The sequence below is a fragment of the Oncorhynchus masou genome, chromosome 13 (genome assembly GCF_036934945.1).
Source record: "Oncorhynchus masou masou isolate Uvic2021 chromosome 13, UVic_Omas_1.1, whole genome shotgun sequence".
Lineage (NCBI taxonomy): Eukaryota > Metazoa > Chordata > Actinopteri > Salmoniformes > Salmonidae > Oncorhynchus > Oncorhynchus masou.
The window spans coordinates 15,688,615-15,700,945 of NC_088224.1; the positions used below are offsets into that span (position 1 = coordinate 15,688,615).

At 45.5% G+C, this 12,331-nt stretch overlaps 1 protein-coding gene across 4 annotated transcripts in view; it reads left to right on the forward strand.

Annotated features, from left to right (window-relative positions):
• Positions 1-4,190, forward strand: part of LOC135551783 (engulfment and cell motility protein 1) — a 158,906-nt gene extending 154,716 nt beyond the window's left edge. For all 4 annotated transcript variants that reach the window (XM_064983008.1, XM_064983007.1, XM_064983009.1 and 1 more), the window contains 2 exons: positions 2,295-2,372; positions 2,592-4,190. In XM_064983008.1, the coding sequence (XP_064839080.1) occupies positions 2,295-2,372; positions 2,592-2,792 (279 nt within the window). In that variant the 3' untranslated portion in view covers positions 2,793-4,190. The remainder of the gene's footprint in view (positions 1-2,294; positions 2,373-2,591) is intronic.
• Positions 4,191-12,331: the final 8,141 nt, after the last annotated feature.

A 12,331-nucleotide genomic window follows, 5' to 3' on the forward strand; every position in this document is an offset into this window, starting at 1 on the left:
GGTCATGTCAGGATGAGCCTGCAGGAAGGGGACCACATGAGGGAGGAGGATGTCTTCCCTGTAATGCACAGCGTTGAGATTGCCTGCAATGACAACAAGCTCAGTCCGATGATGCTGTGACACACCGCCCCAGACCATGACTGACCCTCCACCTCCAAATCGATCCCGCTCCAGAGTTCAGACCTCAGTGTAACGCTCATTCCTTCAACGATAAACCCGAATCCGACCATCACCCCTGGTGAGACAAAACCTTGACTCGTCAGTGAAGAGCACTTTTTGCCAGTCCTGTCTGGTCCAACGACGGTGGGTTTGTGCCCATAGGCGACTTGTTACCTGGTGATGATCTGCCTTACAACAGGCCTACAAGCCCTCAGTCCAGCCTCTCTCAGCCTATTGAGGACAGTCTGAGCACTGATGGAGGGATTGTGCGTTCCTGGTGTAACTCGGGCAGTTGTTGTTGCCACCCTGTACCTGTCCCGCAGGTGTGATGTTCGGTTGTACCGAACATCACACGGTGCGGATTGTGCGGGTGTTGTTACATGTGGTCTGCCACTGCAAGGATGGTAAGCTGTCCATCCTGTAGCACTGTCTTAGACGTCTCACAGTACAGACATTGCAATTTATTGCCCTGGCCACATCTGCAGGGCAATAAATCTAATTTATTTTTTATTTAACCTTTATTTAGCTTGCCATGTCAGTTAAGAACAAATTCTTATTTACAATGACGGCTTACCAGGGAACAGTGGGTTAACTGCCTTGTTCAGGGGCAGAACGACAGATTTTTACCTTATCAGCTCGGTGATTCAATCTAGCAACCTTTCGGTTACTGGCCCAAAGCTCTAACCACTTGGTTACCTGCCACCTCATGCCTCCTTGCAGTATGCCTAAGGCACGTTCACGCAGATGAGCAGGGACCCTGGGAATCTTTCTTTTAGTGTTTTTTTAGAGTCAGTAGAAAGGCCTCTTTAATGTCCTAAGTTTTCAAAACTGTGACCTTAATTGCCTACCGTCTGTAGGTTGTTAGTGCCTTAATGACCGTTCCACAGGTGCATGTTCATTAATTGTTTATGGTTCATTGTTTATTAATTGTTTATTGTTTATGGTTCATTGAACAAGCATGAAGTTATTTGGATTTTTACGAATTATCTTTGAAAGACAGGGTCCTGAAAAAGGGACATTTCTTTTTTAGCTGAGTTTATAATAGTGTCTGTCAGTGTGTCTATGACCGTACAGTATTTGTTAGTCTGGCTGAGTCTAATGACATTAGAAACTGGGTGGATCTGAACGCTGATTGGCAAACAACCGTGGCGTATCAGACCTTATACCACGGGTATGGCAAAACATTTATTCATTTATAATAACAATAAGGCACCTCCAGGGTCCGCGTTGCGTTGTGCCTAAGAACAGCCCTTAGACGTGGTATATTGGACATATACCACACCCACTTGGGCCTTATTGCTTAAATATAGTATATGTCAGTGTATCTGTGTCTTATATGATAAAATAATAGCCAGCACAATATAAGGAATAAGGAATATTAACCCACATTTAAGGTGGCTGTTGACATGTCAGCCTAGTTAAACCCAAATCCCTGTATCTTCTATGTATAGACATCTTAACCAAGATTAAATAATTGTTAGCCCTTCCTTTGAGCAGGTACGTAGGCCCAGCCTCTGTAGGTTCTCAGTACTGGTTAGACACCCATACATTCTGCTAACGCTGAATGATTAGGTCCTGCCAATATGTTCTGGAAGACAAAGGAGCACCGATCCTCTCTCACCTGAACCTTTATTACTTTGTTGGCGAATATGGTTTTCTGGAAGAATGGACTGACTGACTGGCTGGCTGGCTGGCTGACTGGCTGACTGGCAGGCTGTGTCCTTGGCCAAGTTTAGGCTGTGTGAATGGGAACACGAGCAGAGTCCCCTCTCTGGGCCGGGCAGAGCAGTCACAGACCTAGGCTGCATTTCAATATCTAGTGTTGGACAACAGTATGTCTCAAAGTGCCTTTCTGTCCCCCAACCGTACCCCTGCTCGTACCCCGTACCCCTGCTCAATATGCGCCGTCCCCTGGCACCCAGCAGGTGGCGCCGGCACACGACAGCCAAGACATCTGGTGTTGGAGTGGCTGGGGAGGGAATGTGTTAGAGAGTCAAAGTGGGAGGGAAGCACACACTGGAGGAGAGGAGCGGCTCATTAGCATGTTAGTGACAGTGCTACACTCTCTCCTTTTCTCTCTCTCTCCCCATCCCCTTCCTCTTGCTCCCCCTCTCTCTACCTCTCTCTCGCTACAGGAGATTCAGGAGCTGGCCTTCTCCGTCCTCTATGAGTCAGACGAGTATTTAAACTTCATCGCTCCGGACAAGCATGAGGTAAGCACTAGGCAGCTGGCACGGTGACCCAGCCAATGACAGCTTTCACAGATGGACTGAGTCAGTGGAGGTCGTCCATTCTCCAGCATGACATGGGACACTTCATGTTAATACACTGCTATGGGTGTGTGCAGGGGTGGGCGCGTTGTCTGTCTGTCTGTCTGTCTGTCTGTCTGTCTCTGTATGTACACGTACTTATCCTCTCCTGTCTCTCCTCAGTACTGTGTGTGGACGGACGGTCTGAACGCCCTCCTGGGGAAGGAGATGACCAGTGACTTCACCAAGTCAGACATGGACACCCTACTCTCCATGGAGATGAAGCTCCGCCTCCTCGACCTGGAGAACATCCAGATCCCAGAGGCCCCTCCCCCCATTCCCAAAGAACCTAGCAACTATGACTTTGTTTATGACTGCAACTAACTAACCAACCATTCAAAATAACTTAGCACCTGGACTGGACCAACCAACTCTCTTTTTTCTAAAACGGCAACTGGAAAAAATGGAAAATAAAAAAATTATGATGAAATGATGAGCGACAGAAAATGGATAATATTGAACAATTTTCCTTCCTTCTTGCTAAACTTCCTTTTTTAATTAAAGGGTGCGTTTTAATAGGTTTGCAGCACTTAATTACTTTTTGCGACCCACTGACTGAACCATCCCATCACCATGGAGACCAAACCAGGAAGCATCCATGTGGGTCCTTTGGGTCCAAAACCAGACATGCTCTTCTAACGGGCTGAATGGTCTCTAAACGTTGTTGTTTGGTCGTCACTCTCCAAGATGTCGTCACAGTGTTCTTCTCACCTTAAAACCTGCTCACTCTTCACTCCTTCACTGAAGTGTATGTCATTTGCTTGGGGTTTGTTGTTGAAAAGCTCTTTGATAAACGCTTGGATGTTTTGTTTTGTTGACTTTCGACAGGCCGTTGGATGTGAGATGGCTCATTTCATAAAGAGACTGTAAAGAGGTGTTGAGGGACGTTAAGTTTTTATCTCCAACAGTCTGGGTGTGTCCTAAATGGCACCCTATTCTCTATATAGTGCATGACCTTTGACCAGGATTAAAAGAACTGCACTATATAGGGAATAAAGTAGTGTACTATGTAGGGAATGGGGTGCTATTTCAGACACAGAATCTGTTTTACATTTACGTGGCAATGGTAATGTTTCTGAGAGGAAGAAAGGATCAAGTGTATTTAAGATGATGAAGTGTATATTTTGAGTTTTTCTCCCAGGTATCTTACTCCATACTTCACATACTGTCTCTAGACTGTTACAATAAGTGTATTGTTCTAAAACCTGGCACTGTAATACAATATAGGAAACTGCCTCTGAAGTTCCTGAAGCCTTCTATCCCCATATCACGGCTGCTTTGAGCATACTGTGTACTCACACACTGGCTTAGCCCAAACAAACACACAACTGTAATAGCTACATGCTTCTGAGACGTACACCTGTCTCTTTCCTCCATCTTGATACCGTTGGATCAGGCTCGATTGCGACTGCTGTAACATTCCGAAGCAATATTGAGCAAAATAAATAAATAAATAAAGATCTTCGTTATGCTGATGGTGTAATGTAGTGATATTTGTGCTGCTGCCAAGTAGACAGTATTGGGGATGTTTGTGTTTTTAATAAAGGGAACTTGTTTTGTTTTCAAGATCTATGTGGCCGTCAATTTGGAGGTTCATGTACATTTTATTTAAAAGCGAATCATGAGTTGATATTTCTAATATGATTTATTATTTAATACCTTCAGATCTAGGTCTGAAAGCCCCTCAACCTGCTGTTTACATTAAAGATTTAAGGAAACTGACATCTCTTGTTGCATATTCTATTATTACTGTAAATATGATATTATTAGTTTTGTCTTTCTACCTGGTATGAGCTTTTGTTATTGTGTATGTGTCCATGCCACCAAATCTCCTATCACTAAAAATACCAATACTGCATCACTTATTATACTCTCTCCGCTCTCTCTCTCTCCGCTCTCTTTCTGCGCTCTCTCTTTCCTCACGCTCTCTCTCTCTCTCCTCGCTCTCTCTCCGCTCTCTCTCTCTCTCTCCTCGCTCTCTCTCTGCTCTCTCTCTCTCCGCTCTCTCTCCGCTCTCTTTCTGTGCTCTCTCTTTCCTCTCGCTCTCTCTTCTCTCTCTCTCCTCACTCTCTCCGCTCTCTCTCCGCGCTCTCTCTCTCCGCTCTCTCTCTTTGCGCTCTCTCTCTTTCCTCTCTCTCTCTCCGCTCTCTCTGCGTTGCCTCAAGAGCCTTAGTGCCTTCAGAAAGTATTCACACCCATGAACTTTTTCCACATTTTGTTGTTACAGCCTGAATTAAAAATGTTATGTCACTGATCTACTCACAATACCCCATGATGTCAAAGCTGAAATTTCTTGAGTCAATAAGTATTCAACCCATTGTTATGGAAAGCCTACATTAGTAGAAATGTGCTTAACAAATCGTATAATAAGTTGCATGGACTCATTCTCTGCACTGCATCGCTAGCTGTGCCACTAGAGCTTCTGGGTTCGAATCTAGGCTCGCAGCCGAATGCGACCGGGAGACCCATGGGGCGGCGCACAATTGTCCAAGCGTCGTCCGGGTTAGGGGAGGGTTTGGCAAGAAGCATTGTGGCTTGGTTTGGTGCACGCTGACACGGTCGCCAGGTGGCTGGCTCCGGGTTAATTGAGGATTGTGTCAAGAAGCATTGTGGCTTGGTTTGGTTGTGTTTCGGGGGACACGCGGCTCTCGATCTTCTTCTCTCCAGTGTCTGTACGGGAGTTACAGCGATGAGACAAGACTGTAACTACCAATTGGATACCACGATAACGGGGTTAATTAAGAAAAATGTTTTGAACAACTACACCATCTCATACATGCATTTATATACAGTACCAGTCAAAAGTTTGGACACTCCTAAGGGTTTTTATTTTTATTATTTTCTACTTTGTGGAATAATTGTGAAGACATCAAAATTATTAAATAACACAAAAAAGTGAGTTAAAGTGTATAAAAAAATATATTTTATATTTAAGATTCTTCAAAGTAGCCACCCTTTGCCTTGATGACAGCTTTGCACACACTTGACTTTCTCTCAACCAACTTCATGAGGTAGTCACCTGAAGAAAAAATCAAGAAAACATTAAACGTTGCTGAATATTCCTTTGAGCATTACTACAAAGATACAGGCGTCATTCCTAAGTTAGTTGCTGGAGAGGAATTAAACTGCTCAAGGATTTTAATGGTTGTGATTGGAGAAAACTGAAGATGGGTCAACATTGTAGTTACTCCACAGTATTAACCTAAACGACAGTGTGAAAAGGAAGCCTGTACAGAACACATATTCCAAAACATGCAACCTGTTTGCAACAAGACACTTAATAATGCAAAATAATTGGCTAAGAAATGTACTTTATGTCCTGACTTCTAAGTGGTATGTTTGGGGCAAACACATCACTGAGTACCACTCTTCATATTTTCAAGCACGGTGGTGGTTGCATCATGTTATGGGTATGCTTATCATCGGCAAGGACTGAGGAGTTTCTTTGGATAAAAATAAATGGAATACAGCTACAATATAAGCACAGGCAAAGTCCTAGAGGAAAACCTGGTTCAGTCTGTTTTCCTACAGACACTGGGGGATGAATTCACCTTTCAGCTGGACAATAACCTGAAACACAAGGCCAAATCTAACTTGTAAGTTGCTTACCAAGACAACATTGTTCCTGAGTGGCCTAGTTACATTTGTGACTTAAATCAGCTTAGAAATCTATGGTAAGACTTGAAAATGGCTGTCTAGCAATGATCAACAGTCAAATTGACAGAGCTTGAAGACGGATGAGAATTTAAAATATTGAATCCACTTTGAATTCAGGCTGTAACACTGAAATAAGTAAAGTGGCATGAATACTTTCTGTAGTGCTTCAACACATCACCTTCACTTATCCAGACACCCAAAGGAGAAACTGTGAGTGCACCCTGGCCTCGCCTGTGAGTGAAGACTTAGCTCATCTCATCTGAAGTTGAGAGAGGTTGAACTGTGTGTGTGATAGCCGCTAAAGGTTTCGGCATAGCGGGGTGCAGCTACTCTCCCCTTAAAGCAGGCCACACTAATCAAATCTGATGGGAACGGGAAACACTTTTCTTCATGTCACGCTCACAAACCTCTCTCTCTACACTGTAGGGTATGTCCCAATTATCTCTTTCCTACTGAAGTGTACACTTCCACGATTCCCTGGGCTGTAATTACTATCTGGCATCATACTTGAGTCATTTTACAAACCTGGAAACATTGAAGTAGAATGCCTTTGGTTCACAAGTTCCACAATATTTTTCTTCATCCATCACCATTGTTTCTTATTGAGTGTGTGTGTGCTTTGAAATGATTGACTTAACACATCTGATCAATGCTGTGCTCTCATTGGAGAGACAGGAGCGATTCGTTATTTATGTTGTTGATACCATGGCCAGTTCCATCCTTAGATCTTCCTCATATCACTATTTTGCTTGAGGGCACCAATCTTGGAGTTAATGTGGAACACATTCTCAGTCTGGTTTGGAACAGAAAATGGAGTGTATTCACTAAGAACCAAATGGAAGTAAACAGGTTGAAACCGGGAGCGAATAATCTGAATTTGTCCAATAAGAAATGCTTGTTTTTGTTGAAAAACGTTTTCCTACGGTGTGCACGGATGAATACAGTCCTGTATAGCCCACGTTTTAAACAGTAACTGAACCATCTAGACACAGACAGCTATACAGTGTTGGACTTTAAAGCTATACAGTTATTTTTACATTTTATTATTTAAAAAAAAATCAATGGCTATACAGTATATATGAACCAATCGGCAGATTGGATCTCTCCATTTTAAAACCAAACATTCCAGCCAAGAAAGCTGTTAAAAGATCAATCCAGAGAGAACATTTTATTCTGAGCAGCAGTCAAACACCCCCAGCCAATCCTATAACTTGAGTGCTCACGGCCATAGGGGCAGCAGAATTAACAGGGTGAAATAATTTAATTATCTGAGAGGAAGCTTATCTTGACTGAGCAGGCTGTTATTTTTCAAGAGAATCAAGATAAATTGATATTATTTTGAGCTTAATTTGCTCTGCATTCACATTGTTCTTTATTTCCTAATTATCCACCTCAAATGATGTATCTGGAGGTATACCATACATGCCTGATGGCAGGAAAATAAAAACCATCAACTGTAAAATACACTACATGGCCAAAGGTATGTGGACACCCTTTCAAATCTGTGGATTCTGACATTTCAGCTACACCCGTTGCTGATAGGTGTATCAAATCAAACAATCTCCATAGACAAACATTGGCAGTAGAATAGCTCCTACTGAAGAGCTCAGTGACCTTCAACAAGTCATATTTCTGCCCTGCTGGAGCTGCCCTGGTCAACTGTAAGTGCTGTTATTGTGAAGTGAAAACATCTAGGAGCTCAGTCTCGAAGTGGTAGGCCACACATGCTCACAGAATGGGACCGCCAAGTGCTGAAATGTGTACCGCAATTCTTTCCTCGGTTGCAAACACTCACCACGGAGTTCCAAACTGCCTCTGGAAGCAAAATCAGCACAAGAAGTGTTCATCGGGAGCTTCATGAGATGGGTTTCTATGGCTGAGCAGCCACACACAAGCCTAAGATCACCATGCGCAATGCCAAGCGTTGGCATGAGATTCTGGAGCAGTGGAAATGCGTTCTCTTGAGTGATGAATCACGCTTCACCATCTGGCAGTCCAACGGACGAATGTGGGATTGGCGTGTGCCCCAATGCAGTGCCAACTGTAAAGTTTGGTGGAGGAGAAATAATGGTCTGGTGCTGTTTTTCATGGTCCGTGCTAGGCCCCTTAGTTCCATTGAAGGGAAATCTTAGTGCTACAGCCTACAATTGCATTATGCACAAAGCGAGGCCCATACAGAATGACAATGACAATGACGAGCAGGATGTTTGACGAGCTTTTGATACTTTTGACCATGTAGTGTACATTGTACATGACGCCTCTTGTCACGGATGCATTGGACATGTCTCTTTGTGGCTTAACTTTGCACATAGGCTGGGTGTTAGGGTGCCAAGAACTCTAGTGAAGACATTGGTTTAGTTCTTAACTTTGTTAAGTTTGGGAATAGTATTAACAGTGTACTTATGAAGCTCACTCCAACAACCAACTCAAGGTATAAAGAAATGTCTCCTCACTGTGATTCTTTCTCATCTCAAGCCATTCTGACTTGATCTCACACACACACACACACACACACACACACACACACACACACACACACACACACACACACACACACACACACACACACACACACACACACACACACACACACACACACACACACACACACACTGTGTTCTTGCCTTCAAAGTAGTCCACTGTGTGATTCTCAGGCAAAGACGTGAAGCTTCTCTTTATTTATAGCCGGTTTGATTGTCTTCCTGGGTGAGCGTTTTAACCTGTCACACTGTATAACTTCAGTGTGTCAGGGAATCTGCCTGTCATGAAGGCAACCGCTCTAAAATAGTCCAATGCTCGCTCTCTTTCTCCATCTCTCTCTCTCTGCTATTCTGGAATCATTGCTCTGCCTTTCCCCCAGCAGTCATGTCACAGGGATTTGTTGTTTTGTACGCAGTTTGTTGTAGGCCTATTCCTCAGGAACTAATTCAGTGAGTGTTGCTTATTGATGCTGGGAAATCGACCGGGCACTTGAAAAACAAAGCATGCTTTTGGGATTTCTTTGAAGAAGCTTGGCACTGTCAGGGAGGAGGATTCTTCTGACAGCTAACGGACAACATGGGCCCGGGCACAGTTTTTTGGATTTTGCAAAATTCGCCCATTTTTAAAGCTGTCATTCGCCCTTCTGTGTTGTGTTCTCTTCCATCTGACAGTATTGTGTCCTATGTCAGAGGAATGAAGGCTGGGAGATTAATCCTGATGACAAACAGATTGAAGTGAACACCATCTAACACCATGAAGATCCTAAAGATACTGCCGCTGCTGTCAGAGGTGAGAGAGAGGGAGACTGCTAACCCACCACAGAAAGAGAGAGATGACTGCTAACCCACCACAGAAAGAGAGAGGAGACTGCTAACCCATCACAGAGAGGGAGAGAGAGGAGACTGCTAACCCATCACAGAAAGAGAGAGGAGACTGCTAACCCACCACAGAAAGAGAGAGGAGACTGCTAACCCATCACACTAAGAGAGAGGAGATTGCTAACCCATCACAGAGAGGGAGAGAGAGGAGACTGCTAACCCACCACAGAAAAGAGAGGAAACTGCTAACCCATCACAGAGAGGGAGAGAGGGAGACTGCTAACCCATCACAGAAAGAGAGAGGAGACTGCTAACCCATCACAGAGAGAGAGAGGAGACTGCTAACCCATCACACTAAGAGAGAGGAGATTGCTAACCCATCACAGAGAGGGAGAGAGAGGAGACTGCTAACCCACCACAGAAAGAGAGAGGAAACTGCTAACCCATCACAGAGAGGGAGAGAGGGAGACTGCTAACCCATCACAGAAAGAGAGAGGAGACTGCTAACCCATCACAGAGAGGGAGAGAGGGAGACTGCTAACCCACCACAGAAAGAGAGAGGAGACTGCTAACCCACCACAGAGAGGGGGAGAGATGAGACTGCTAACCCATCACAGAGAGGGAGAGGAGACTGCTAACCCACCACAGAAAGAGAGAGGAGACTGCTAACCCATCACAGAGAGGGAGAGAGAGGAGACTGCTAACCCATCACAGAGAGGGAGAGGAGACTGCTAACCCATCACAGAGAGGGAGAGGAGACTGCTAACCCATCACAGAGAGTGAGAGATAGGAGACTGCTAACCCATCACAGAAAGAGAGAGGAGATTGCTAACCCATCACAGACAGAGATAGGAGACTGCTATCCCATCACAGAGAGGGAGAGAGAGGAGACTGCTAACCCATCACAGACAGAGATAGGAGACTGCTAACCCATCACAGAGAGGGAGAGAGAGGAGACTGCTAACCCATCACAGAAAGGGAGAGAGAGGAGACTGCTAACACATCACAGAAAGAGAGAGGAGATTGCTAACCCATCACAGAGAGGGAGAGAGAGGAGACTGCTAACCCATCACAGAAAGAGAGAGGAGACTGCTAACCCATCACAGAGAGGGGAGAGAGGGAGACTGCTAACCCACCACAGAAAGAGAGAGGAGACTGCTAACCCATCACACTAAGAGAGAGGAGACTGCTAACCCATCACAGAGAGGGAGAGAGAGGAGACTGCTAACCCACCACAGAAAGAGAGAGGAAACTGCTAACCCATCACACTAAGAGAGAGGAGACTGCTAACCCATCACAGAGAGGGAGAGAGAGGAGACTGCTAACCCACCACAGAAAGAGAGAGGAGACTGCTAACACATCACAGAAAGAGAGAGGAGACTGCTAACCCATCACAGAGAGGGAGAGAGAGGAGACTGCTAACCCACCACAGAAAGAGAGAGGAAACTGCTAACCCATCACAGAGAGGGGGAGAGGGAGACTGCTAACCCACCACAGAAAGAGAGAGGAGACTGCTAACCCACCACAGAGAGGGGGAGAGATGAGACTGCTAACCCATCACAGAGAGGGAGAGGAGACTGCTAACCCACCACAGAAAGAGAGAGGAGACTGCTAACCCATCACAGAGAGGGAGAGAGAGGAGACTGCTAACCCATCACAGAAAGAGAGAGGAGACTGCTAACCCATCACAGAGAGGGAGAGAGAGGAGACTGTTAACCCATCACAGAGATGGAGAGGAGACTGCTAACCCACCACAGAAAGAGAGAGGAGACTGCTAACCCATCACAGAGAGGGAGAGAGAGGAGACTGCTAACCCATCACAGAAAGAAGGAGGGAGACTGCTAACCCACCACAGAAAGAGAGAGGAGACTGCTAACCCATCACAGAGAGGGAGAGGAGACTGCTAACCCATCACAGAAAGAGAGAGGAGAGTGCTAACCCATCACAGAAAGAGAGAGGAGACTGCTAACCCATCACAGAAAGAGAGAGGAGACTGCTAACCCATCACAGAGAGGGAGATGAGACTGCTAACCCATCACAGAAAGAGAGAGGAGATTGCTAACACATCACAGACAGAGATAGGAGACTGCTAACCCATCACAGAGAGGGAGAGAGAGAAGACTGCTAACCCACCACAGAAAGAGAGAGAGGAGACTGCTAACCCATCACAGAGAGGGAGAGAGGAGACTGCTAACCCATCACACTAAGAGAGAGGAGATTGCTAACCCATCACAGAGAGGGAGAGAGAGGAGACTGCTAACCCACCACAGAAAGAGAGAGGAGACTGCTAACCCATCACAGAGAGGGAGAGAGGGAGACTGCTAACCCATCACAGAAAGAGAGAGGAGACTGCTAACCCACCACAGAGAGGGGGAGAGTTGAGACTGCTAACCCATCACAGAGAGGGAGAGAGAGGAGACTGCTAACCCATCACAGAGAGGGAGAGGAGACTGCTAACCCACCACAGAAAGAGAGAGGAGACTGCTAACCCATCACAGAATGGGAGAGGAGACTGCTAACCCATCACAGAGAGGGAGATGAGACTGCTAGTGTAACGGATGTGAAACTGCTAGCTTAGTTAGCGGTGTGCGCTAAATAGCGTTTCAATCGGTGACGTCACTTGCTCTGAGACCTTGAAGTAGTTGTTCCCCTTGCTCTGCAAGGGCCGCGGCTTTTGTGGAGCGATGGGTAACGACACTTCGAGGGTGACTGTTGTTGATGTGTGCAGAAGGTCCCTGGTTAGCGCCCGGGTATGGGCGAGGGGACAGTTTAAAATTATACTGTTACACTAACCCATCACAGAAAGGGAGAGAAGACTGCTAACCCATCACAAGGAGGGAGAGAGAGGAGACTGCTAACCCACCACAGAAAGGGAGAGGAGTCTGCTAACCCATCACAGAGAGGGAG